The 27,339-nt window shown below is 56.1% G+C and overlaps 1 protein-coding gene across 3 annotated transcripts; it reads right to left on the reverse strand.

Moving 5' to 3' along the window:
- Positions 1 to 398: 398 nt before the first annotated feature.
- On the reverse strand, positions 399 to 27,202 carry KLC4 (kinesin light chain 4). 3 transcript variants are annotated; one of them, XM_075706677.1, is made up of 16 exons: positions 27,161 to 27,202; positions 15,546 to 15,812; positions 15,119 to 15,349; positions 14,669 to 14,747; positions 14,354 to 14,579; positions 13,949 to 14,036; positions 13,458 to 13,559; positions 12,968 to 13,141; positions 12,704 to 12,803; positions 12,089 to 12,141; positions 9,225 to 9,292; positions 9,033 to 9,141; positions 8,108 to 8,257; positions 1,149 to 1,273; positions 969 to 1,026; positions 399 to 496 (listed from the first exon to the last, which is right to left on the reverse strand). In XM_075706677.1, exons 2-16 carry the CDS (start codon positions 15,792 to 15,794, stop codon positions 407 to 409), a joined length of 1,902 nt encoding a protein of 633 aa, XP_075562792.1. In that variant the 5' UTR covers positions 15,795 to 15,812; positions 27,161 to 27,202; the 3' UTR covers positions 399 to 406. The 3 variants fall into 3 exon arrangements, with proteins under 3 accessions (XP_075562792.1, XP_075562791.1, XP_075562794.1); XM_075706676.1 differs by lacking the exon at positions 27,161 to 27,202 and adding an exon at positions 19,551 to 19,652; XM_075706679.1 differs by lacking the exons at positions 399 to 496; positions 969 to 1,026; positions 1,149 to 1,273 and adding an exon at positions 5,706 to 5,830 and having other exon boundaries at positions 8,135 to 8,257; positions 27,157 to 27,202.
- Positions 27,203 to 27,339: the final 137 nt, after the last annotated feature.

A 27,339-nucleotide genomic window follows, 5' to 3' on the forward strand; every position in this document is an offset into this window, starting at 1 on the left:
GGCGAGCGGGCAGAGCCGGCGGCCGCCCGGGACCCTCCTGCCGCTGCCCCCCCCCCCCAATTCCCCTCACTCCCCCCCGGGCTGGCGTTGCTACCTGGCTGGCGTGTGCGACTGGTGCCGAGCGTGCTGCCACCGAAGCTGCCGGCCCTGGGTGTGCAGCAGAGGAGCATGCGGTGTGGGCTGCGATTCCCAAACTAGCTAGGGCCCCCCCCAGGGCGGCCGTAGGGCCCCCTCCCTTCCCCCCCCCGGGGCCCCAGGCGGGACGGGCAGACAGCGGCACAAGAGCCGGCGAGAGGGACAAGAGAGCAGTTGAGGTGTGGAGGGTGCTGGGTGCTGCCCCGTGCAGCGCGAAGCCGGGGTGCGCCAGCAGCGGAGCGGCCGGGTGCGGGGGGCACCTGCAGGCGGGTCAATTGGAGGAGAGCAGGGAGCTGTGGGAGGACAGGTCCATGCTGCTGGCGCTGAGGCCTCTACTCTCTGCACGGAGGCCTTGGGTGCCCTGAAAAAAATACAATGCCCGTGAGGACCAGTACCTGCAATCCACACCCACGCCCCCAAAGCTGCCAGCCCACCTCCTGCGCCCCTCGCCTTGCGAGCCAGGACTCCCCCAGCACCATTATCGGCCACGTTAGGTGCCACCCCTGCCCTCCCTGCTCCCATTCCGCGGCTGGGGGGTTTGCTGAGCTCAGCAGGCAGGGAGGCCGCTACTTGGAGGTGACACCTTCAGTTGTGGAGCTATGATCTCTGAAGAGGGGCTGCACAGCTGCCTGGGGGGTGCAGCGGGGGCACCGGCCCAGGCCACCCCTTGGGAAGGCAGAGCACCTGCAGCCCCACACCGCAGCAGAGTACATGTGTGCAGATGAACGCCTCCCGTGGGGTCTCGGGCACTGCGTGCGGTCCCGCTGTGCCCCTCACGGCCCCTACCCCGGCACCCGTTCCTGCACCAGCCCTGCTGCCCGCCCGGTGCTTACCTCAAAAGAAGCATCGCTAGACTTGTGCAGGTAATTTAATGATGCAGCTCGTTTCATGCTACAAGAAAGCAGAGGAGAGCAGGTGTGATCGTGTTGTGCCTGGCCAGACCCTGACCCCCAAGGTGGCAGGGCCCCCACCTGCCCTGCACCCAGCCTGGGCCCCACAGCCCCGGTCCCTACCTGGTGTTCCTGGGCTCCAGGGGACCATTGCCCTGCAGTTTCTTGACCAACATCTCACTGCTCTTCCGTATCACCTCCCGGATTTTCCCCAGGGAGCTGCTGCGCTGCAGGGTGCCACTGCCATCCTGGACACAGAGACACAAGCCGGGGTGACGGCTGAGTGGCACCGATCAGGCTCTGACATGCTGCAGACGAGTGGCCAGGAACTGGGCTCAGCTTCAAACACCCCCTTGCCCTGCTTGCATGGAGCATTTAGCCCTGGCCCAGAGCAGGCTTACTGCTCACTACTCGGCTCCCCCTCACCCCGGTTCTCCACAGGACGTGATGACCGTGGAGTCATGGACCCCTCTACCCCCAATCTTGGCTCATCCAGACCGATCCTCCCTCCCGGCCAGTGCAAGCCCAACACCCAGCCAGGCTACTGACCTGCACCAGGCCACCAGCACAAATGGCACTGGCATCCCCACAGCCCTGCTAGAACATGGTGTACTCCATCACCTGTGACAGCTCAGGCAGCAGCTACCAAAGAGGTCCCAGTGGCCAGGGAAGCACCAAGCCCTGATGGGAGCCCCAAACTTGGGGGTACTTTTGTCAGGCCAGGACACGCTGCGGGCGCATTCATTTCAAGGACTCCCTCCCCATTTGCTGCTGGCTGGAGACTATCCTCCCCCTCCCCTTGCCCTTCCTCACCATGCCATTGCTACTCCTCCTCTCCATCCAGCACTTGTCCTGATGCGCATCCTGGTCCTGCATGCCAGGCCTGCAGGCTCACTCATGTCAGACAAGACCAGTCCACACACACACACAGCCTTGTCCCACCTCTAACACCCCCAAGACGATTAGCTTTGAGCCTGCTGAGCAATTTGGGGAGCTCCATCTGGGATGCATTCATTTGGTTGCACCAACACCGTGTTGCCAAGCAGGCACCACCCTCCTACAGCCCCCAACTTTAGCTGTGCCTGGCCCTGCTAGCTGCCCCAGGGTAGAACTTTGCAGGGGTTTCTTCACAGCTTTCTGCTTTTTCCAAAGACCTAAATCTTGTTCCCCACCCCATGGACATGCCCCCAAAAGTCCCCAGTATTTGGAAAGGCACTCTCAGCCCTTGACAGGCTCTAGCCCATCTCCTGCGTTCAGCTCCACATGCATGCAAGGCACAGGCTGCCAGCATGACACCACCTCATGCCACTGTGCCATCATGGCACCAAGCTCTTCCCCTGTGCCCAGACACACTCATTACACAGGGTTGTGGCACCACTGCCCACGTGGAGTTACTTTTGCTCTGATGGCCTGATAACAGCAGTCCTCCCTGCTCCTGATCCCAATAGCCCCTGGCACGTCAGGGCAGAAGAAACAGAGATAAGGCGACCGCAAAAGCCCTTTGCTCCTTATGGGCATGTGCGGGAGCCCCTTTGTACCACTCCAAATGAACAAAATGCTCCGTGGCCCAGGCTGGCACCAGCGATTGCCCCAGGACTGCCCATGCAGTTCTGCAGGTAAGCAGGGTCTCTGCCTTAGGCCAGTCACCCCCTTGTGCTGACCCGTATGGGTCGTGGCTCTGGGGAAGGCTTTTCCAACACTTCCCCGCTCCGATTACCCAAAGCTGATCCAGCCCTAGATCCCTCTCCAACAGCTGAACAGGACTTTTCCTACCAGCAAATCTTTCTCCTGGTATTCATCTCATCCCTTCTCGGATAAGCCAAGTGCATTGAACCTCTTCACTTTCTCATCACGATGAAGGGTTTCCAAACTGGGAGCCGTGTGCTGTTGCTGCAAGGGACCCACTCACCAGGAACGCAGAGAGCACCAAAAGCATTAGCAAGGTAAACAGTTCAGCGCCTGCACCAGGCATCCTGGGCAGGTTTTGGAGGAGCTGGCCATCAGTGCGTGGCACCAGCAAAGACAGGAGTGGGGGTAGGGTGTCTTTTGCCGCCCCACCAGACTTGCGCTGGGTCACCACCCTCCCTGCAGGGTACTGCCATGCCAGGCACTGTTCCTTTTGCCAGGGCACAGAAGCCAGGGGTGGAGAAGGGAACACAGCTAGGGCAGGGGAGCAGGACCACGGTACAAGGACAGCAGGATCCGGTCAGGAAGTATACTCTGGGGTCAGGGCTGGAGGATGGAGCCACATTTCCTCAGCTGCAGTGATGCAGACTGACTGCAGACCAACACCAGAACCAAATGCTGCTGCATGCTGGGTTAAAAATAGCCTCCCTTCCCTCCTCGCTCCCTTTTCTGCAGGGTTATTTTTAACCCAGAACATTTATGGGGCTTGGTTTACCGCAGAGCCCCCACCCCATTGCACCCACGAGGATGAGAGCACTCAAAGAAAAAGAAGCAGCTCCACCACTGAGCTGCTCTCCACTGCGTGTTCCCACCTTGCCTGCTGCATGGAGGCAGAGGACTTGGGCAGGATTTGGCAGCACATGGAGCTCAGCACTAGGGGACACAATGGGGTATTTCTCCAGCTAATGGAAACAACCTGTTAGGGAAGGCCCAAGCTCAGGCACCCCAGAGAGCAGCCCTGCCACATATGACTACAGAGCTGAGGTTAGTAGCAACCCCATTTTAGAGGTTAGGGAGAGGCACAGTGGAGCTGGGTCCCTCATCTCCAATGCTCAGCCTAGGAGAGGTGCCCCAGGGGCAGCACGTCCCCCTGCACACACAGACACCAAGCACCCCCACACCTGCTCCAGCAGCACTTGCACCCGCCACCCCAGGGCTGACCGACGCTGGCCTACAGAGCGTGGAAAGAAGCACAGGGCAGCGGTTCGGGTCTGTCTACCTTTAATCAGAGGTACGGTTGTTACAGCACCAGGACATGGCAAAGCACAGGGGCAGGTGGCACTGAGGCCTGAACGCACCCTGCGCTGGGGACTCTCCAGGAGCACGGAGCAGCGCTGGGAGACAGAGGCAGGGAAGGTGCAGCCCTAGAGCACCCAGCCCTGGGCTGCACACCCCATGGTCCTGAACCTCCTTTCAGCAAGCACAAGCTCCCAGGAGAGCAGCATGCATGTGCCCCAAGGCCTCTGCACCACCATGGGAAAACCAGGCCCAGACAGACACAAGCACATTTAGTATCACAACCTGTCAGATGACTAGCACAAGAGAAACTACCTAGCTAAATAAATAATGGGGGGGGGGGGGGGGGGGGGGGGGGGTGTCCTGCGCTGGCCTCTGGGCTCTGTCCTGCTGGCTGCAGCCTCCCCAGCTTTCTTCCCAGGTAGGAGGGCCAGGGAGTTTCACTTCCTACACGAGGTGGGATGAGGGTGTGCGCCCAAGGGGGTGAGGCTCAAGGCAGTGGTGGTCTGGCCCTGGGAAACATCCCCTTTCCCAGTAGTGACCGACAGCAGCAGACCCTGTGCAGGCACTGAGCCACCGCAACACACACCCAGGGTCAGCACTGTCTTCCTAGCAGTAACAGGGTTACAGATTTTCCACCCACTTGGCTAGGGACAGCCAGACAGTGAGTCACAGCCCCAGGGACCATGCCTGGCAAGCCAGGACCTGTGTTCAAGAATCGCCCTCCTCCATGAGCAACCTGGCCCCTTCTCCTCCTGTGAAAACCTCCTTCCAGCCATCCCACCTGCCCCCACATCCTCAGAGCACCCCAAGACCTAGCTCTTCCTTTCCTCGCATCCTTCTTTACACCTCCTTTTTCTCCCAACCGCTCTGCTCCAAAACAGCTCATTCCCTATCTCAGCCACTTCTAACGGCCTGGCCTCTTACAGAAAAGTCCTGCTTTCCTCCTACCCTTCCTCCGTCTCCAAGAAACAGCGAACAGCTTCACCCCTGCCTCTCCCTCTCCCAGCAGCCACACCTGGGGACCCTGGAGCAATGGGGAGCCGATTCACCCCTTCCTGCCCTCAGGTGAAGAACTCGGCTACAGCATCAGGTCAGGAGGTTGCAACCAAGCTTGCTTGTCCTGGCAGTTCCCTGTTCCATGCACAGCCCTTGGCTGTCACCCCCTCACCTCATCTTGGACGTACAGTAGCTATATGGACTGCCCTACATTCCTGTGCCCCTGCGGAGAGACCCACGTGCTGCCCCTGGGTTGCAGAGCTCAGCGGGGAGGAGGATGGCAAGACAGGGACTGCCCTGTGCTGCAGGGAGAGCCCAGCTCACCGGTGGCCAGTGCAGGTTTGCTACAGGGCACTAGCATCAGCTAAACCTACAGGGAAGAAAGCAACTGGGCACACGACAGCCCTGCCAAGGCCAGGCCTCTCTGTCCCAAAACAGCCCCCCCATCTTCATGCCTCCATCCTGGCCTCTGCAGAGATGGAGGGAACAAGCTAGGAGGGTTGAAGATGTCTAATGATGGTGGAGTCGGCACGCCTGGAGTGAAGACAATCCCCTGCAGGCCTGGTCCCCAGGGATGTGCAAGGGCAGGCTGGGGGTGGGGGCACACAAGGGGACGGTGGCCCATCACCCTGGCCTGGGGGAGTGGGCAGCTCCTCGCAGATTCTTCCTGCTCTTGCTGGCCATGGGACTGGAGCTGGGCCACGTGGCCAGGCACTCCTCTGCAGGCGTCGCGGTGCCCTCGCGCGCCGGGAGGGTTGGGGGACTGGCGTGGAGTTCTTGCCGAGGAAGGAGGGATGGTGTGGAGGAAAAGTCGGAAGATACAACACAAACATCCAGGTGATTGCGGTGGAGGGGAAAGAGGGAGTCTCGGGAGGCATTTAAGCCTAGTGCACAGAGAGGAGAAAGACACAATTTACAAGGCCGTGAGGTTGTAGGTCACCCAGGGAGCAGGTGGGGCAGGGCCTAGGCTGCATGCAGAGACAACGGGCCACGTCTGGGCAGGGAGGCAGTCTTGTGAGCCTGAAACAGCAGGCTCACATCTTTGCCAGCATGCTTTAGCAGGCTGGCAGGAACAGCTAGCTCGGGGAGGAACAGCCTGGGTCTCCTGCTCTGAGGGCTCCCTGCTCCTGGGCCTGTGGGGTCAGTACCACTGAGCTGGTGCCATCCTGGCTCTCACGGCCCAGACCCTGCCTCTCCCAGCCCAGCTACCTGGGCAGCAAGTAGCTGGTCCAGGCCCTGGGGTGCTTCCAGAGCTGCCCTTGGCAGCAGGGCACAGAGATTGCTGGCGGCTCCCGTGGCCCTGCCTGCAGCAGCTGACAGCTAAGGGATGGCGACAGAGACTGCCCTGAGGCAGCACGTCCGAGGTCTCCAGACCAGCACAGGGAACAACTGGCCATGACAGACAGGAGCAGCGGGAGCTGCCTCAGCCTTCTTTCTGGGGGAGCTGCAGCCCAGTGCAGGGCTGCTGGCTGGGGAGAGGAGGCTGGCTATGTGTGCAGCAGGCTGGAAAAGGCACTGAGCATCATGTGGCAGCAGCCATGTCCCCCAGGGTGTTGGGCTAGCCCTCAAACCCTCTACAGCTGGCTGGGCCAGGGAAGCCCTGCCAAGCCCCCTTGGGAAGTGTCATATGAGCATGGACTAGCCCCCTTGGCTGGGTCAGGCTTGGGGAGAGGGTGGTGTTGCCTGCTTGCCTTAAGATGACCAGCTCAGAGACTGTCTGGAAGGTCTCCCAGGCCATCACCAGTACAAAGTGATCACCCAACACCAACCACAGCCAGGAGGAACTGCAGAGTGACACCAGCCAGAACAGGGACCAGGTGATCCTAATCCAAACCTGCAGCCCTCCCTCTGTGCTTGTCTAGCCCCCCTACTAATGGGGAGTGCCAGGGCCCAGGGTTAGTGCCTTGCCAGGGCTAGGACCCTCTTCACTCCTGATGCCAAGAGCTGGGACAGAGAACAGCCCTGCATCTGGCAGAGCTGCCAGGTCCCCTCGAAGCTCTGCTCCCCACGTCCCCTCCAGCCACCATCTAGGTACAATCCACAATCAAGAGAGCCAGCAGGCTTCAGGCTTGGGTGCTGAGGGGCTGTCATGGCAACAGGGAAGAGGAAGGAGGAAGGGAGGGAGCTCATGCGGGTGGGGATGGAGCTGAGCCAGGTAGGGAAGGGTTAGTGACAGCAGATGTGAGGGGGGAGCAAAGGACTCCGTGTGCTCAGTGTGTTGCCTGTGCCAGGCCGCAACAATCCCTGGGTACCCAGCTACACTACGCTCTTAACTAGAATTTGCAGGAGGAATAGTAAGCATTAACAGCTCTAGCAGCCCTCGAACCAAGCACCCACCAGTACCATGCTCACTTGCTGCCTCTTCTCCATCCTCCTCCTTGCAGAAGGCAAAAGGCGCCTGTCCCAGACCTGGACCGCTACCTTCCTCCAAACTCAGCGCTAGTGACCAAAGTGCCCCTCAGTCTAAGAGCAGGCCTAGACAGGCTCAGGTCACCCTGTCTGTACCTCAGCTAACACCAGCCTCTTCTGCCACCACTGGTCAGCCTGGCCTAGCATCCTGCTAAGACCTGCCTTTTACCACCTCTGCTTGGCCAGAGCCCGCGGAGGGCAAGAGACCAGGAGAGGGGGACAGCAAAGAACGCTGGTTGCAGGCTATTCCCATGCCCTGCAGTCACTCAGTCACAGACACACCAGGCACATACACACACACAACCCACCCCAGGCTCAGCATTGCCTGTGGCGCAGTGCAGGACAGGCAGCCAAGTTGCTTGCAGAGGCTGCATAGGCCTGAGACGGGGCTGATGCTCTCAGCCAGGGCCTCAAGAGGGGAGCAGCAGGGAGAGATGTTAATAAGGTTGCAAGGCTAATATTAAGGGCAGACCAGGACCAGCTCATGCTGTGCATTGCCAGGGCCTGGCAGCCCCCTGGAAGCAGGAGCCCTCAGTTGGGAATATCTGGCCTGTACGCCAGAAGCCAGGCCCAGACACACACCTTTGCAGGCTGGCTGGCTCGTGCCAAGAAAGAGGGGAAGGAAGTGTGCAGGGAACGAACGGAGGCAGACAAGGATGCCACGACAGGCCACGCGGGGACAGCCCTGAGCCAGACTGTCCCTTCCCTCTGGCAGCCAGCTGAGGCCATTCTTGATGGTGTCTTGTACTTACCCCGCTCCATTCCACGCCCATACTCACTTCCTCGCTACCGTCTGTGGCATTCTCGTACTTGACGCTGCCCCCCAGGCTCCGACGTCTCTCTGTGCCATCACCCTCCTTCAGGATCTCCACCACTTTTGTCTGGTTGATCGGGTCAATACCCTCCAAGTAGAAAGGGATAAGGAAGCACCATGTTTTGCCCTTCTGTGTTCTTTCACTCTAGCGATTTGCTGTGCCATCACTGTGCTTGGCCCCAAACCCTCTCTTGGCCATTGCCCCATCACAGCCAAAACTCTCCAGCACAAGAAGGATGGAGTCAAATGCCATCCTGCACTTAGCAGTCCCTGTTAGGGTTCCCAGCTCAGTGAGCCCCCCACTAAGCTGTAAACCACCCTGGGGGACCAGGGCTTGCTACCCCAAAGCTAGCAGCTTTTTTCTTCACATTTTGGTGTGTGAAGGTTTCTGCTGTCCTTCAGTCTTTGTTCTAGGTGCTTGCAGCTCCTGCTTTATTATTTGAGGACTGAGAGGAGTTTAGGGTGAGAGGTACTCTAAGAAATCCCTAGTGTGTTCTGTAGACAAAAAATTAGTGGGAAGAAAATATCCCAGCGAGTGCAGATCTCAGTAGCTGACAAAGCCCAGTAACCTGGCCTAACCCAGCTGCAGTATTTTGCAGAGAGCCATGTCTTCTTCCCCACACACACTAACATCTACTCCATCCATGCACACATGCACAACCCCACATGTACGTGTACCCCTGCACAAATGCAAGCCCAACCACCAAGGTGCTCTAGTGTCACAGGAATATAAACCAAAGATAGCGGAGGCTGCAAGGCCCAGGAGAGTCCCTCACCACACCCCAAGCTAAATGCTGCACCATGACCTGCCACTGCAAGACCCACAATGCCCCCTCCACTAAGGAAGGCCCCTCTGGGGTTACCTGCCGCCGAGAGCGAACTGCACATTCCTCCAAGGTCTCGGCTGCCTCCAGCTTGCCCTGGCGTCGGTACAGTGCACCCAGGTTCCTCAGAGTGGTGTTCACAGTTGGGCTGTAGCAATAGATGAAAGGTGAGCAGGAGCCCTGGGGCCACCCCCTCCAGATTCCCACAGCTGCCCACAAACCATCTCTTACCTGCTAACCTTACAGGCCTTGTACCAGCCGCCATACTCAGCGTAGGGAGCACCATCTCTGTGCTTGCTCTACAGGGTGAGGAGAGATGAGAGCCATTAGCCCCATGCCTACTGCTGTTCTCTGGCCTGTGCTCTCCCACTGGGTGCCAGGGTCAGGCCCCAGGCCACACCCGCCTGGCCTTTGGAAACGCAATGTGCAAATGCAGTGATGTAGCCCAGCGGGTTCCTGGAGGGAAAGCTGAAAGCCCATTTGCTGCAACAGATTTGGGCCACAAGTAGAAGTGATGTCCCCACCCCAGCAAGGAGCATAATCCCATCTCCTTGCCCCTTCCATGGTACCACAGGCAGCAGGGACAACACAGCCCATCCTCTTGGTACCCTGGAGGATATGACACCCCACCCTCCCCCAGTATGCAAAAGGGGGACAAAAAAAAATACCCCAGCCAACAAAACCCCCACAGGCATGCCAGGCAGCATGGGCACTAAACCCCTCAGCCATGGTGAGCAAAGGAATGGGCCAGCCACATCTAAGCCTTCTGCGTAGAAGGTCAGGCCTGTCCCACAGCAGCTCAGCCCAGCTAGCTCCTCTCCATGCCCAGCCTTTGCACCCCAAAGCTGGCTGGCTGGCCCTGCCACAGCCAGGAGCAAAGAGGCTGCTGGACAGAGCAACAGGAGAGGGGGCAGAGCTTGATGCTCAAGGAGAAAGACCTAGGGCCAGGACAACCCACTGCAGGGCACTAGCTGCTAGCCAGCATTGCCCTGGGTCAGTAGGGACCATGGCACCTGCAGGCAGGAATCGCCACTGCTGCAGAAGCAGGGCTGCTGGTCCACAGACTGTGCACCCTGGTATGTGGCAAGCATTTGAGGGTGTGCCATGCCCCTGGCTCTGCACCCACAGGACACATTGGCTGGGCAGGAAACACCCAGCTCAGCCCCGAGCCCAAACAGGTGCAGAGGGCCACTGCTCCACAGCAGCAGTTTCCCTCTGGCAAGGGCTCTAGCCCCAAAGAAACTGCCTTCACAGGGAAGATTTTTCTTATTCAGTCCCACAGCACTTCTCAGATCTGGAGTCTGGAATCTCCCTGAGCCATAGGCACATGTGAGTTTCCTTATGCCAGAGCCTACACAGCCTAGGCAGGCCCTATGGACAGGAGAGCTCAGGACTCAAAACACCTCTGAAGCTTGCATATAGGCAGCCCTAAGAGGGTGGCTGAACCTGAGGGGAAAGGTGTCAAAGCCCCTGGGGCAGAAAGAGCCTTGCAGGACAGGGCTGCCAGCTGTGCCCAAGGCCCTGCTGCTGGCACAAGCTAGCCTCCCCCTACTGCCACTGAGAGCAGAGGGAAAAGAGGGGTGAGGGGAGGGGGGGGGGGGGGGGGGAAGTGAAGCTCTGCAAGAGAGGTTTGATATTTTTAATAGGAGATGTGGAAACACAGCACAAAGCAGAGTGCAGCAGCCCCAGCCTCTGGGCCAGCAGTACAAGCAGGTCTGTGGTTACTGCTGCCTGGCCAGGAAGGCCATGCCAACCATGCTGTGCCATGGGGCATGGGCACAGCTGCCCTGGGGACAGGAGCTGCAGGGGCAGGGAAAGAGACTCAGCCCTTGCCCCAGGCTGTAAAATGAATCTCACACCAACTGTAGGTCCCTGAGCCTGTTCTCCTGCCTTGCAGCAAAGCTTGCATTATCTGGAGCATAGCCCCACACTACATCTACCTACTTTTGACCTCTTAATTCTCCAAAGATACCATCAGAAGCATCTCAGTCCCAGAGGGGACAAGGGGAGCCTGGCCTCTACTCCAACTTTGATTTCTCCTGCGTAGGATGGTGCCGCAGCAAGTGTAATTTCTTTGCAGCAGAGCCTTCATAAGGCAGCAACCGGAGCAGCGCAAGGCAGAGCTGAGCACTGCCCTGCACTGGCGACCCCACAGAGCGGTTCAATGGGAAGACACAGCATGCTGGTGGGAGGCAGCTGCTAGTGTCCTGCTCTTAGGACTTGCAGGATGGGACTAAGTCACTAAGCCAAGCCTGCCAGCCCTGCTGCCTGAGCCCATGTAGGGATGGGGCCTGCTCTGAGGGCAAAGGAAAAGGAGAGAGTGTCTGCTCCCACTGTAGCTAGAGGACTAGACCAGAGCCCTTCATTCTGCTCTTCACCCACCTGCCAAAAAGCAGGTGAGGTCTTAGGCTTGGGAAAGGCAGAAGCAGGACTCCACTGCATTTATCAGCTGAGCACAGAGCAGGGCCTAGGCAACAGGAGCAACAGCTTCTTTCCTCTCAGCCTAGTCCACGGCAAGCACAACCCATGTCTATCCTCTTTCAGAGGCCAGCTAGGACATAGAACAGCTAGGGCCTGCCCTGTGCAGAGATCTTTTTCAGGACATTTGTCTCCATTTCCTAAGCAAGGTGACAGGAGCAGTTTCTTCTTGACCTCCATTTTTCCCCAGGCAGCCTTAGGGCTGCTTCAGAAGCAGGTTGTACTCTGGGTACTAGCAGCTCTTTGAAACAGAGTGCCAATGCCCTGCAGCACAACCCTCTGCCATCCACCATCTTCCATCATCTGTGTGCCCTAGAGGGATCACTAAAGCAAAAAGAGAGAGCATGCAGCCATGGCTGAGAGGCTGAACAACTCCCTGTCCCAGGAAAAGTATCAAGGTCTCTGATGGTCCTTCCCTCCCTGCTGCCCCAAGGAGCAGCCGTGCTCTCTCCCCACTCTCCAGACCCCTCCTGGCCTTCATCAGTGGCCATGGCAGCTCTTTAGACTGCAGGAAGGAGGGTCTGGCTGTGATAAGAGAGGATCAAAACCTCTGGATCTCCTTCCCCTCCCAGGGCTCTTGCTGCTATCAACAGACAGCACCACCAGCTCAGACTCACCTTGCTCATCTCCTCTCTCTCCTCCGCGTGCATCCAGATTGGCTTGTGTTCATCTGTGTGGGGAAGAATGCAAGTCAGCTCTGCTCACCACCTCACCCTGTTGCTCTGCCACTTCCACTGAGGCCCTGCCCCCTGCACAGCCCAGCACTCTGTCCCCAGAGCCAGCAGCTCACCAGAGGGAAGCAACAAGGCTTCTAGATCCCTCTGGTCCCTGGGCCAGAGCCCCAAGAAAGGCAATCGACATTGCAAGGGCAGGACAGGGGAAGGAAGGAACAAGTCCTCCCATGGGGGAATATCTGTGCCAGGTTTACAGGAGAAACTTCAGTCTATGCCTGGGAATGATTGTGCCACTTGCTATTCCCCCTTTTAGCCACAACTATTCCCAAACCCAGTAAAGACTGACAGCCAGAGCTCTCCAAGACGCCTTCTGAGAAAAGAGGCAGAGCAGCATAACACACCATAATGGCAGCGTCTCAAGGGCTGCCCAAGTAGGGGCACTGCAAGGCATCCCATCCCTTTGCCAGGGGGATACCAGAACCAGCCAAGCCTAGGCTGAGAGCCAGGAGACCAGGCTGCTCACCCTTCCCCAGCCCCAACAGCTTCTGCTGTACAAACCATCCACAGAGCCAAATTCCTTCACGTGAGCACGGGTAAGGATCTCCTTATACAGCACCTCTGCATCTTTGTATTTGCCTTGCTTCAGGTAACAGGAGGCCTGCAATCAAGAAAACAGCTCCAGCTCCAGCCTTACTGGGCAACATGGATTAACTCTGCCCCCCTCTTGCAGCTATCTCTCTGCATCTTCCAAGCACCAGGCAATGCTCACCTGTCCCATGGCACCACTCCCCATCCCCCCATGGCCTCTCCCCAGGGTCTCACCAGGTTGTTCTTGGTCTTAGCCACATTGGGGTCATCAGGACCCAGGCAGCTCTCATAGATCTCCAGGGCCCGGCAGTAATAGTACTCCACCTCGTCATACTTGCCCTGGTTCTGGCACAGCAGGGCTAGATTGTTCAGCTGCTTGGCCACATCAGGATGGTCTTTGCCTAGGACCTGGGTAAACAGAAGAGAAGCCACAAGAAGTCAGCGCTTAAAGACTGTGGTGGACTCCTGAGTTACTAGACACTGTAGTCCCTCTAGGACATGCCTATGTCAGACAGGAGCCAAGGATTAGGGAGGTGGAGAAATTCCAGCTTCCACCTCCTGGCAGGCCTCTCTAAAGCTGCAAACACTGGAGAGACAGGAAAGGTGGTGGCAGAATCGGCAGCCGAAGAGACTAGGTAGGTCCTGGATCTGCCAGGTACAGTGAGGTAATGGGGAAAAACCCTCAGGGAGAGCTGGAAGGAAGGAGAGCGTGGGAGACCAGTACCTTCTCACGGATCTCCAGGGCTCGCTTACACAGTGGCTCTGCTTCTTTGTACTTCCCTCTCTTGCCATAGAGAACAGCCAGATTGTTCAAAGTTGCTGCCACCTGCAGAGACATAAGCTTCTCTGTGAAACACAGCAGAATCCAGTGGGACCAAACAAGGGACACAAGCAGCAGTAACAGTGACTATCCCATTTCCTTCATGCCCGCAGTACAGCTGCTTCTGAAGAGAAGGAGATCCAGAGGCAGAAGGCTACCCTGCCTACATCACAGGATCCAGAAGCCAACTCCTGACAGGCCATACTGAACAAGACAGCAGGAAGTACTGAAGCAGTAAAACAGAGCCCCACACCATGTGAACAGCACCCCTCACGTCACAGAGCACACTGCTGTCCTTGATGGTGTGCCTGCAGCCGCACTGCAAGGGCACTGTTCTATCCCCAGTGGCACCCACAGGTCAAGGGAAGCGACTGAAAGAAGAGGGAGACACTCACCGCTGGGTGGTCTTTGCCCAGAGTCTTCTCACGGATGGAGAGAGCATCATTCAAGAGGTGTGCTGCCTCTTTGTATTTATTCTGATCCCTGCAGTGCAAAGCCAACCGGTTATTCAGGATTTGGACACCACAGCCCATAGCAAGTAGTACTGTGAACAACAGTCCTCCTTCCACACAGATCCAGCCCCCACAGCACTTTCATTTCTCCATTCCTCCCTATTTTAGCCAGTCCCTAGTTATATCAGGGAGTCTGGAGGTCCAAATACCTTATCTGTGCCAAAACCTTTTTGAAAGGCAAACCACTGGCAGCTGGGTGAGCTCCATGTCACCAGAATGTGCTGTTCTGGTAAATGGGAGAGGCAGAGAGCTCTCCTGGCCCAGTCCTGCCCTCCCCACCATGCTTACCTGTACACTAGTGCCAGGATGTTGAGCATGGTGGCCACATCAGGGTGATCGTGGCCTGATGTCTTCTCCAGGTCCTCCAGTGCCTGCTTGCAGAGCGGCACAGCCACCTCATAGCGTCCCTGTGAGGCGTACTGGATGACAAGGTTGTGGAGGGTGCGCAAGCGTGCAGGAATCTCATAGCCTCCCTGCTGGGCAGCTGCCACTGCACTGCTGTGCTGGTGGGGCACTGCAACCACAGAGGAATAAACAGGGGCACACTTGGCAAAGCAGGCTTGAACAGAGGCAGCCAGCAACCATGCATGAACAAACACTTACATCCAGGACCATGCTCCTCCTCCTCATTCGGGAACAGATCATCCAGAGAGTCCTTGGTGGAGTCACCCTCCTTCTCCTCCTGAGAGGATGGGAATCACAATACTGTAGGGTTCTCGGAGGAGACAGCAGCAGCCTGGGCTGAATCAGCTGCCAAACTCTCCTCCCTGCTGCAGCCCACCAACACCCTCAACTTCCCCTGTTGTCTCTGCCACCATCTTCCCCACCCACAACAAAACTAATAAAGCCAAATTTCCCTAGCACATCCTGGCATGCTACTCCATGTTCTTCCAGAGACTCTGCCCCATGCAGGCTCCCTTTAGGCACAGGCATTGCTGTGCACAGTAGCTGGGAAGGGGAAAAATCCAGGGCAACACTATCACACCTAGGCAATCCTGCTGGTCCAACCTCCCCCACCCCCAAAGGTGTCTGCTCGACAGGATTAGGGCGTACCGAAGGTGACACATCCTCATCATACTTCTTCAGCTGGTTCATGAACTCAAGGTGTTTCTTCTCCTCCTCCAGCTGAGCCACGGTTTGTTCACTGCGCTGCAGCTTCTGCTGGGTGTTGGCAAGCTCATCGCGCAGCCACTGGTTCTCCTGGCACAGTCTCCGCACCTGAGCGCGCAGCTTCTGCTTCTCTGACTCCACAGCATTCAGATGGTTGGACAATGCCATCATCACCTTATCAAGAGTCCCAGTCAGTAACTACCACAATCTTGTATCTCCCTCACATGCATGCTTAGGGGCCACCCTCAGGGTCACGCTAGCCTTCTACACTCAGCCCCTTGCTGCCCCTGCAGCTTATGGGGAATGGCCCCATGCCCGCCTTCCCCTGCCCGTCCTAAGTAATGCCTAGGGGGTCACCCCCCACTCTCACCTGAGCTTCTCCGAGCCCCAGTTCAATCATCTCCACTGACTTGCGGAGCAGGTTGGATTTCTCATGCACAAGATTGGCTTCTTCATCTTTCTTCAGGCACTTGATGGTCTCCAGCAAGCTGTGCAGGATGGAGTTGTGTTCATTCTTGAGTGCCTCCAGCCCTTGCATCACCAGCTTGGTGTTGGAAATGATCTCCTCTTGGCTCAGCTTGTCCAGTTTCTCCTCCCTTGGGTACACCATGGTGGACATAGTTGTGCTCCTGCAGCCCTACACAGACAGACAGACAAAACCTGAGCCCCTCGGTGCCGTTTCAGAGAGGCACAGCCAGACACAAGTGCCACAGCCTCCTTCAAACAGCCAGAGACAGCGTTCAACTGGTTGTCCGCTCTAAGTCCTTCCCCTTCGTCTTTCCCTTTGGCAGCAGGCAGCTGTCAGGGCATGTGTCTCCGCTTTTGTGGCACAGAGTGCTGGCAACCGGTGCAGGTGGCACACGTGGACAGGAGACAAAAAGGCTAGAATCAGTGCTGACCTCCAACACCCCCACACTCCAAGCGGCAAGGAAAGCTGATTTAGCTTCCATTTAAGAGCAGAGATTTGTAGTTGGCAGCTGGGGTTGCAATGCGTACACCTCCTGCCCACAGACCACTGATGGAAGGAGGCTGTCAGAGCTCAACACCTCTTCTGACTGCAGAGGAAAGGGAATAGAAAGTAGAGGGATGCCAGCTCAAAGCTTTCTGCTTCCTCAATGGAAAATCTCCTGGAAGAGCACCTCTCAGACAGGGAGGCATTAGTGGCCTTACCAGGCCAAACAAAAAATTCCCTGACCAGAAGAGTACACCCTGACAATCCCAGCCCTGGCACAGAACAGCCATTGTGGCGATAAGGGACACAACACCGCCAGCATGAACTGAATCACGCCTGTGTGGGAAAGCTTAGATACACCAACTGCTACAGCTACACTAGTGTAACCCTCGCGTGGGTGTCAGCTTGAAACACTAACAGCTTTTCCAGCTTCATTCACCCTGCTGCCAGCCCAAGGACTCTGTACCCCTTCCCAGTCCCGTTTCTCCCAGATATACAACAGGAGAGTACCAAGCTACTGCCTTTGCACAGGGACACCAAGCACCACAACCCACAATGTTAGCGTGGCTGCAAGATCCCTGCATAGAAAATCCAGGAGCTAGGGAAACACAGCAGGCCAGAGGGCGAGACATAAGAAGCAGGCAAGACCTCTTATAGCAGGTTGACGGTACCCTAGCTGCCCCATGACTCATCTAACCTCAGCGACGGTAGGAAAGCTACCACCCACCTCGCTATCGGTCACTCCAAGGCCAGCCTCCCGCAGGGCTGAAGGCAGCCAGCTGCGATGCCCTGCGCAGGCAGCACCTGCCCAGCAGCACCTCCTTGCTGCCCGGAGCTGGCAGGAGGCACTGCAACCTCAGCACCCAGGGCCTTGCTGGCAAGAAGCTGGCACACTGCCCAGGCACTACGCAGGAGGAGGTGGGGGAAGAGCTGCCAACAGATTTGCCTTTGTCCTCCTGCAGGACCTACCTCTGTGTGGTTTGAGCTCTTTGTTTGGCAGCAGCCCTGTGCCTGGTTTATTGAACGAGCAGAAATGCTGCCTCGCGTACAGCAACAGAGAGAGCAGAGCTCCTCTTCTTGGCAGGGCTCCTCTCCTCCCCAGCTCTGTGCTCTGCCCTCTGTCCAGGGGGGCTCAGGGCGATCCCCCAGCTCAGCTACTGCTATTCCTGACCAGGAGTGGGCCCTGAGCAATAGAGGGGTCCTGTTTCTTCCTCACTGCAGCACTGAAAGTGAAGATGGCAAACAGTGCTGGGGCAGTTGCTATAAGTACACACATCTCATTATACACACCCATTTCCTCCTCTTTAGCGTCACTCGTCCAGAAGTTCCTTGAGTTGTTTTATAGGCCTGAGCTCACCTCTCAGCTCCTCTTTGGTTTCTGCTCCAGTGATGCACAGCCATCCCTCAAGAAGGGCAGCAAACTCTCGACGCACAGCAGAGACCTTACTGAATCTCAGCAGGGCAAAAACACTTCATGTCTCTTGAAGACTGGGTTCCCATCCATACCTTTGAGCAAGAGCTGAGTCCTCCCCCACAGTCACAATGCTGACTTCACATTCACTTCATGATCCAGCATCAGCACCAATCCTGAGCCATACTTCACTCTATCCTTCACTTTTGGGTATCTGCCATGCTCCACATGCAGTTACCTTGTGCATTTCACACTGAGAAGTCTCATCTGGACTGTGACATTTCCCAGTTTGCTTTAGAGAAGACGATATCAAGAATGGCATGAAAAACCTCACTAAGATCAAGACAGAGGGCACAGACTACTGTTTCAAAGAAAAGGTCTGTTGAGAGTTGGCTGCCACTCATATCCTGTCTTCCAAACTGATTCTCCAGGAACTGGCAGCTAAGCATTCTGGTCCCTAATTCCCCTGGTTATTCTTTTTCTCACCCTTATAACACATCTGGGGGAGTGATCAAGTGCTAAAGCAACAAGGGAAGCCCTGCCTAAGGCAGACTTCTGCAGACAAACACAATTCAGGAGGAGATGTGCAATGACTCCCAGCTCCAGAGGAAGAGGCTGGCAGCCCAAAGGACTCTACCACGTCTGGCAAAGCACTGTTGTCCTGCTCTGAAAGGGGTCCAGACAGCCTCCCAGGAACACTCAGCAGGCACTTACCTGCTTCCCCAGAAGCCCAGGTAACAACCGCTAAAGGGCGAAACAGCCCTGTCACTGGTTTCAGCTTATAAGAAAACACAGCCCCCAGACTCAGAAACAGGGAAATCAGGAAGCGGGAGTCCTCTGGTGTCCCAGGCATTGCCTATGCTCAAGGAGATCCCCAGGAGCAGCCTCATACCCAGCATACAACAAAACTAGAGCTCTGCCCTAAGGCTCACAGCTGTGCAGCACAAATGCTTCTTCATCTGTCCCTCTGTGTACTGGGTCAGCTGTGAAATGCTGACAGTTTTCATGGAAGCATTACTTACGTCCATACAGAGATCTTGTTGCCATCTTTAAAAAGTACAATACAAACCCATTGGGAAGAGGAACATGTTACAAATCATGATAAAAAGCCACCAGAGCTTGCACCTTGCTAGATAACAGAGTCAGACAAGACCCAGATCCATAGAAAAATCAGCCTCATTAATTCCACTGTGCACAGAAGAACTACTCAACTGAGAAATCGCTGAGCTGTGTGTTAAACGACCAGTGCCTCTACTACAGCAACATCCTGTCTTTCTTCAGCCCTTCCAGCAGAAAAAGCTTCGAGTATTTCATGGTCCTCACAACTGACTTGTTTTTCGGAACTGTAAAGATTTCAGACTGAGAAAGAAAAATAATCAAGATGTCCTGACCCACAGTACATCAGACTCATCCCACCCTGCAACTGCATCCTCAGATCCTCAAGACATAGCAATACAGGCACCTCTTCTCTCACTGGCTGTGCAAACACCTCTACAAAACTCTAGTCTTTCTCCCCTCGGATGACATCCTAGAAGCACAGCTCTGCTAGGTACCAACTTCCAGTGTTCAAGGGTGGACAGGGGATTGTCCAGGCTGGACACAGGGTGGAAAACCTGAGAACAGCACATTGGCTGTTCCCTTCCAAGTACCAGCAAGAAAACAAAGAGAAGACTGCAGAGAAGTCACTTAAATGCTGCTACCTCTTGCACAGCAAAGAAAAACAACAAACACTGGTGGGAGCTGATTTATTATGCCTCCAAAGTGACAATTCTTCCCTACAAAGCTTCATTTCTAGCTCTCCCCAGTGCTGGCAGGCCTACACTCAGTGCCCAGCCCTCCAGAGAGGAAACATGCTCTATGGCAACAGACGCCAAGGTCAGGCAGGCCGAGCCTGCTGTATAAGCACTCTTCCTACTCCTACACATTGAGTAAAGGGCACTGGGTGTCCCTTATCCAGGCAGAAGACACACTCAGAGGTTCCTGCAGAGAGGAGGGTAGACACCATCATTTGCCTTTGGCAGGGGGAAGCTCAGACTGGAACAGGAAGAATAAATGCTTTTCCAATGAGTTCCTTGGGAGTTGGAGTGCCCAGCTCCTACTTTATCCTGTTGCATTCCTCACAGCTCTGCAGGTGTCACTGCCCAGGTCTCCACCAGCGTATTTCTGCTCTAGTTAGCACATCTTCCCTACTTACAGTGAGCTGCTAGAATAGCCCGGCTTTCTGGCAACACCCATCTCGTCTCCCTTCCCCTGCTCCCATTTGGAGGAGTGCTGCAGGAAGACAGAGACAGGGAACAAACATGCATGCTTACTGGCAGTTGCAGCAATCAGCTGAGAATCCATCAGCTAGTACATCCTGCCAGGCAGAAACCTTTCTCCTGTATTCAAGTGCATAACCAGGAAAACACTGAGCATCAGCAATTTCAGCAGCCCACTTTCCTGCCTCTGAAAACTGCTCCAACATGCAAGAGCTTTAAGAGGAAAGAGCTGGAAGCTTCACTGCTTCTATCTTAAACCCACAACAACTGCCACAACAGAAACAAGGATGCCAGGCTAAATGGGTCCAAGTGAATCTTAAAGCTTAGATTATGATGCCTAATGCTAGAAGACTACAGAGAGAAAAAAAAAATAAGCACCAGGGAAATCAGGAGTCAACTACAATAGGACAGAAACTTCAGGTCTACACATGCCTCAAGAAATTCAGTTCCTTTCACTGTCTCCCCATGTGTCCCTGGACCAAGTGTATGTGAGACACAGGGTACTGTCACAACTTGCACAAGCGACACTGTCAAGCCAATAACTGCAGCTTCCTTCAAACTGCAGATGGCCTGCCAGCACTTTCTGTATAGAAGTGGGCATAGATTTTTAGCAGCAAACTCTTCTGTAGGAGAAGGTGATCTAAGGATACAGTCATTGCAGAAAAACAGCTGGGTCCTGGAAAAAAGCTTCCTGTGGAAAAGAGTAAATTTGACCCATAGCAAGAATGAGTGACCACGTTTGGGAGATAGACAGCAATGGTAGCATTTAGAAATGGAAACACAGGGCTTAAAGTCTTATTTTCACAATAATTATCCCAGTCTTATGCTCCAAGACATGCTTTTGCTACCTGGAGAAACAGCAAGGTTATGTACTTGGGAAGCACAACAACTTGATAAAAAGCAGGGAGGGTTTGTTTGGTTTTGGTTTGGGTGTTCCCCCCCCCCCCCCCCCCCCTTGGACCTCTGCCAGCTCATTACTGTTAAACAACTGAATAAAGGGTCTCTGGAAAGACTGGTTGACCTCCAACAAAGCTAGAAGTGAGATCTCCAATATACAGCTGAGTCTCCACTCCTAAGGGATACTGCAGCAAAACCTAGACCTAATAACTTGGATGCTGAAAAATAAAATAAAAGCAGTAAAAAGCAAACAGAAGGCCAAGGTTGCAACCATCGCAGAAGCTGTGTCATGAGCACAAGTTTTCTCCTTATTTTGATACCATAGTGTCAGAAAGCAAACAGAGATTGTTGGAGACTACAGTCAGCTGTGCAGAGCCTCTGAGGCTTCCACTGCACAGCCAGGACATATTGACGCTGCCAGGAAACTTGTAGACTGCCACACCACTGCCAGAAGAGCCACTGTGCTCAGGGTCACTACCCCAGGCCACATGCAACAGAGCCACAGAAAAGGGACAAACTGGTGCTGCCGAGCTGCACATCTGACAGTCAGCATTTCCAGAGCTGCTCCAATAGGGGTAAAACAAGATATATAATCAGCTCTGTATGGTGCCCAAGAACTTCACAGCTAAGAGCAGCTGCACACACACATGTTAAGGCTTTAGAAACAAAGGCAAGAGAAGGATGTTTTGCAAATGAAGGGACAGATGGGTGTGCAGTCAGCTTCAGGGTAACGTTAAGAACTGCAACACGAATAAGAGCCAGAAATTAGAGGGCAAATGCTGGACTCCTAAAAGAAAGAGCTGGTGGAATAATTACAGTATATGGCTCCATCCTGGGATACAAGCCTGCTGCGGTTCATGTGAGGCACCGAGCAGGAATGGTGCTTGGTGACACTTGTTACCACTGCCAGAAATGCCTGGTACATCTCATGCTCCCTTAGAGCCACTAAGAACACATGAAGAGGAGATCAGTCAGGGGTCAGCACCCTGGGAGTTGATACCCAGCATATCTCTGAGCTGCAATCCCAAAGCCAAAAGATGTCCCTCAAACTCTGACGTGCATGAGGTCCTCTGCCACCATTTGTCTCTGGCTCATGAGTTTCTCCACCCTACCACCAAAAAAGGGGCACCTAGAGCCCCATATTCTGCCTAAAGTTCTTTCCCAACCCCAGCCTCCGGCCTGGACCTTTCTTGCACCACAGGCTGTCTAGAGACTCAAACCAAAACACATGGGACTTCAAGAGCCATAGAGAAACTGTTGTGTTGCAACTTCCTCCCTAATAAAAGGGCCTGGCTGTTGTATTACTTGGAAGAGATGCCTAAAGGTCTCTGGTCCATCCCCTCGTTCAAAGCAGGTATCTCATCAGGAATCTGTCTCTAGTCAAGGGTTGAGTATCTCCCAAAATGGAGATCCCACAAGCTCCTTCAGACCCCTGTCTCATGGCTTAACCATCCTCATATAGGAGGGAAAAAAAAAAAAAGAAAAAAATTCCTCACCTGAATTCCTTAGATAAACTCCTTATTACATTTGCCTTTGCTGAACACCACTTCAGGACAAAGGGGACAGGCACCACAGTGCTAGAAACTGACCCTAGGCCCAGAGGAAGGGAATGCAGCACATGCCTCCTTTCAGCAGGGTCTCATGGGGACAGTGTCCCTCTGTCCCAGAGCAAGAGAGGCAATGCAATCCACCTCCAGCAGCAGAGCAGTGAGTGGAGGCAAGAAGCTGTCTCACCCACATTCTCCCATACCCAAAGAACAGGACTCTCCTTAGCATCCAGGCACCCCCTCGCATGGTTTTAAAGCCAATCTCCGAGCCCAGAAAGGCTTCACCCAGCCAGCTTCCCCAAGCTTTAGAGTCATGTGTAACTCGGTACAAGTTGACTGTGCTGTTGGAAACAGCCCAGCCCTCCCTATGCCCTGGACGGGGATCAAGGCCAGGATTGCTTCCTTCAGCAGCAGCAGCAGACGACACATGCCAGCTCTAGCCAAGTGTGAAGCTTGGGGGGGTTTTCTAGATACCGGAAGTCCTGTGTTGGAAAAGCCTGTGCTAACCAGCAGGCTGCAAGAGCCCCAGGGGCTTTTAACTAGGACTACGGAACTAGATCTGCAGCTCAAGTGGAAGGGCTCTCCCGCAAGGAGATACGAGGCTCCCTTCACGCTCTCTCCCTTCAGCACTAAACACTCTTCTTTGTCCCAGAAGCTTCAGCTCCCCACCACCTGCAACCTCTAACAGAAAACGCACCGTAGCATAACCTCCCTGAAACCTAGGGCAAGGCGGTGGTAAGCTGGCTTTACAGGGACTTGGCCACAGTGACTCAGGTTCACATCACTACAGAAAGGACCTGGGAGACTCCCATTCCCCTCCCGCTTTCCAACCCACAGCTGGAAGTGGCAAGTCAAAAGCTACTAGGGTTTGTTCTGATTGACCAGAGCCAACCAATTCCAACGGTACCAAAGCAGGATCCAATTCCAATGATCTAATTCCAATGAGCATCTGTGCTCTGAGGAAGACAGCAGAGATAGTCTGGTTGGCTTTGCATCAGATCACTTATTCCTTTGCAGACCGATTCATTAGCGATCAAACAATACAGACATTGGAGGCAATAAGGGTTAAAAAACCCAACAAAACAACCAAACAAAAAAAACAAAACAGCACCAACATGTGCCATTAGTAGAAAGCCATTTTGCTCCTTATTGCAGTTCATGCTGTTTACAACCCCAGCTGGCCAGGAAAACATGCACCTTTCAGCAGGCCTTGGAACCAGAACAGCGGTCTTCACCACCCCCATCAGCAAGCTTGTGCTAGCACCTCCAGATCAGCTGATAAGACCTTGTTTTTACACTCTTGCTCATGTCTGCAGCAGCTCACCAAATCCATTCTGCATCTGCTGTGCCTGGGACTACAGTGGAACACCATTAAAACCCATTTCCAGGCTAGTGGAGACAAGAGCTAAGCAGCTGGAACGAAGCCAGGACAAGCATCTCTTCCTAGCTTCAGAATCTGATTGGGAGTCTCACTCTATATAAAGACAGAGCAAGAGCCATTACCTTGCCCTGACAGCATGAAGTAGCATTAAAGCAGGCAGAATAATTCCCACGAGCCAGTGCCTCTGCAGGCATCTGTCTAATGTGAGGGCTATGCACTGGATGTGTCTCAGGAGTACAGGAGATTGCCAGGATGCAGCTGGGACCAGCAAGTGCCCTAGAGCCACCCTGTGTTACCCCGAAGGGCTCTGGAGTGCCCACACTCCCTCCACGGTGTACCTGGGGCAGCTGCAAAGACCAGCTGACTGCAGGCTGCAAGACTCAGCTATTATTTCCAGAGGCAAATGGGTCTTGTAAACCGTAACAAGGCAGCCAAATTCACAGAGACAAAGCTCTACCTGCATAATAAGCAAAGGATCTGTTTTACCTCTGGCTCCCTCCACCAGCTGGAGTTCTTTGAGGAGCTACAATGCTCTTTCCTAGCAAATCAAGCCTTTATCCAGCAACTTTGCCAAGGTCAAGACCTTGCCACGTGTCCTTTGTGCCTTGAGAGCCATTTTGGTATTTGGGGTTAATGCTGCTGTTCCTACCTGGACATTCCTCCAAAACAGCAGATGAGAGAACACGCGCTTCCTGCTCCTTCTGCCAATTACAGCAAAGCTCAGCCATGTTTATTTACCCTGTGTCTGAGCTGGCCAGATCTTTGACCCTATGTGTGCTAAACACCACCCTCCTTCCCCTCACGCAGGGGCGGGCGCTTTCCATGTCTCCAAGGTGGCATGGGAGACAGGAGACCAAGGGCACTAGAGGAGACCCTAGCACGGAGCCGCAAGAGAGTGACAGATGCCAGCTATGCAAAGCACGAGGGAAGCCTGCGGTCGCTGGTAATGTGCCGCTGCCTCCCACCATTGTGCAAATTTTTCCCGGCTGCCTGGCCAGAGCATTCTGCTGCAACGCCATCCCCCAGCCCTTCTTCAGACACCTCCTCCCAGCCGCATCCTCTCCCTCCCAGAAGCTTACCAGCAATTGTCCTCCCTGCCCCCCCACCTTTGGTAGGGTGCACCTCCACTTTGGAACAGCTTAGTAAGCAGTTTATTAATAGGAGGAAGGTTTGGGGGGAAACAAGGCTCTGAAAGTTTGAGAGCCATTGCTGTATGCTAGGAGCTGCCTCCATCATCGTTTCTCCGGCTTTGTCTGGCAGCAGGAGGCACGCCCGCTGCGTATCCTTGGAACAAGCAAGCCAGAGAAACCCCTTCATCCCTCCTCAGTATCACCACAGAGAAATTCTGTGCCCACCTGGCTAACCATAAGCTTCCTAAGGAGAAGAGTTTTCATCAGCTTTGCCCGGAATTGCGCTTCAAAGCGGTCCTTTGTTACAGAACGACTGGGCACCCTGCCCATCTCAGTCACCGGATGGGAATCCTCCCCCACCCCGCACTGCAGAGGAGCGGTACCTGGCTGCCTGCAGTGGCTTGTCCAGCGTTGGCACTCCCGGAGGCCCCAGCGCCACGGAGAAGCGCAGGCCGTGGCGATGCACGGCTCCCACGGCGTCTGCCGCGCTGCCCTCCGGTTCTAGCAGGAGCGCAGGCACCAGGCGCTCGGCAGCCAACCACGCTGCAGCAGGGGGAGGGGAGGAGATGCAGCCAGGCTCCAGAAACAGGACGGTGAGACGCTCTCCTGGGAGCGCAGAAAGCGCCACGCACACCAAGCCCCAGGCTCCCTCCTTGGGGACTGATGGGAGCACCAAGGAGCAGAGCAGAGCCCCCAGGCTGCTGCCGCACGCTGCCCAAGGGGCTCTACCCCACCATCAGGCTCCTGCTCAGACAGCCAAAGTCACCCCTGCCCTACACCCAGCTAGATCTGCTCCATCCTACACTCAATCTTGCACAGTGAAAGGTTTTACATCCCATTTGGTATCACCCTCACCTGTGTCTCTGCTGCTGACCCCATCCAAGCCTCTAAAGCCAAGCAGGTGGAGCTGCAGAGAACCCTCCAGCTGTGCGATCGCTATTGCTCTGCCCGCAGAACTGGCCAGACACAGGACAAGATTGCCGGGAGCCCTACTGTGTCAGCACTGCGCAGTGCAGAGCTGGGCCAGGCACCGCCTGGAAGCGTTCCTTTGATCTCTACATGCTTTATGCAGGGAGAGGACAAATGCCATAGCATCCAGTGTAGCCAGCGGATTGTTGCTACAACCACCCCATCCACGGTAACACACTACCTTCACAATGCACTCTACAACGTTTCAGAAGGTTCTGGAGGCATGCCGCCCCCAACTACCTACATCTGCGGGAGCCAGTGCTTCATCAGGATTCCTGTCCCTCCCTACAGGTTCCCCCGGAGGGAGAAAGGCTTCAGGTGTCCAAGGAGGGAGCCCGGCCATGTTGACACGCAGGCTCTCTCTTGCCCATCTCACAACACACACTTCTTCACTAAAGCATCTTACTGTTCTCCCTTCCCTAGTTCTGGAGGGCAAGCCTGGCTGGCTATGGAGAGTACACACGGCTACAGCACAGTTAAAAAAGACTCCCGCAAGTTACGTAGCAGGAGCGCAAACACGTATTATTTATCTTACACTGAAAGCCATTCCCGGCAGTGAAGACACAGCCTAATTATAGAGCAGCGAATCCCGCAGTCTGTGCCCACAGCACCCTGGCAACAGCCAGGGCTGGGACTTCAGGCTGTCCCACCGCTGTCAGACACACCCGCCCCCTCGGGGGCTGCCGGCCTCTGCCAGCCGTCCCTGCCTGCCGGGCAAGGGCACAGGCAGCGGGCTCTGCCTGCAGCGGGGCTGAGAGCACGGGAGCCCGGGGACCCGGCGCTGCCTGAGGAGGGCGGGAGCCGGCGGGGCCCCCCGAGCCAGGGGCTCGCCCCGCTGCCGGAGGGGGCCGGGTCCCGCCGGCCGCGGGGCACACCCCGCCGGCTCCAAAGTCCGCGGAACCCGTACCCTTATCGCCGACCTCGCCGGCGGGCGGGAGCGTGGCCCGCCAGCTCCGGGCACGGTGGTCCCAGGCCGGGCTCTGCCCCTCGCCCCCGCGGCAGCCAGGGCACGCTGCGGCTCCCGAGCCACGCCGGCCCCGGGGCGGGGGCTCGCCCGTGGGGGCCCCGGGGCGGGGGCTCGCCCGTGGGGGCCCCGCTCCGCTCCCGCCGCCCGCGTTAGGGCGCCGGCCCCGGGGAGGCCGCGCAGCTCCGGCCAGCGCCGCCCGGGCCCCGCGCCCCCCCCCCCCCCCACCTGTCGGGCCGGGGCCGCGTCCCCCACAGCCGTGCGGGGGCTGCCCGGGCCCACGCCCAGGCGGGCGGCCACCCCCCCCCCCCCCCCAGGCCCCCACGGCGGCGCCGGCCGGCCGGTCGATGGGCCGGTGGGCCAGCAGGCCCCCCAGGGCGGGGAGACCGGCCGCGCCGCCTGCCCGCGGCGGCCAGGGGAACGTCGGAGCCCCGGACACCACAACCCCACCCGGCAACCTCGCCCGCCTAACCTACTCGACGCGAGGTCTCGATGGCCGCCGCGACGCGGTCGCGGCCTCTGTCACTGTCCCGGTCCCGGTAGGGCGGGGCGGGAACCGAGCCCGGCACCGCCCGCCCCCTCAGCGGCTCAGCCCCTTTAAATCCAACATGGCGGCCGCCTCAGCCCCCGCCGGCAGGCGCGCGCCACCTGGCGG

Source organism: Pelecanus crispus, chromosome 3 (genome assembly GCF_030463565.1).
Source record: "Pelecanus crispus isolate bPelCri1 chromosome 3, bPelCri1.pri, whole genome shotgun sequence".
NCBI lineage: Eukaryota > Metazoa > Chordata > Aves > Pelecaniformes > Pelecanidae > Pelecanus > Pelecanus crispus.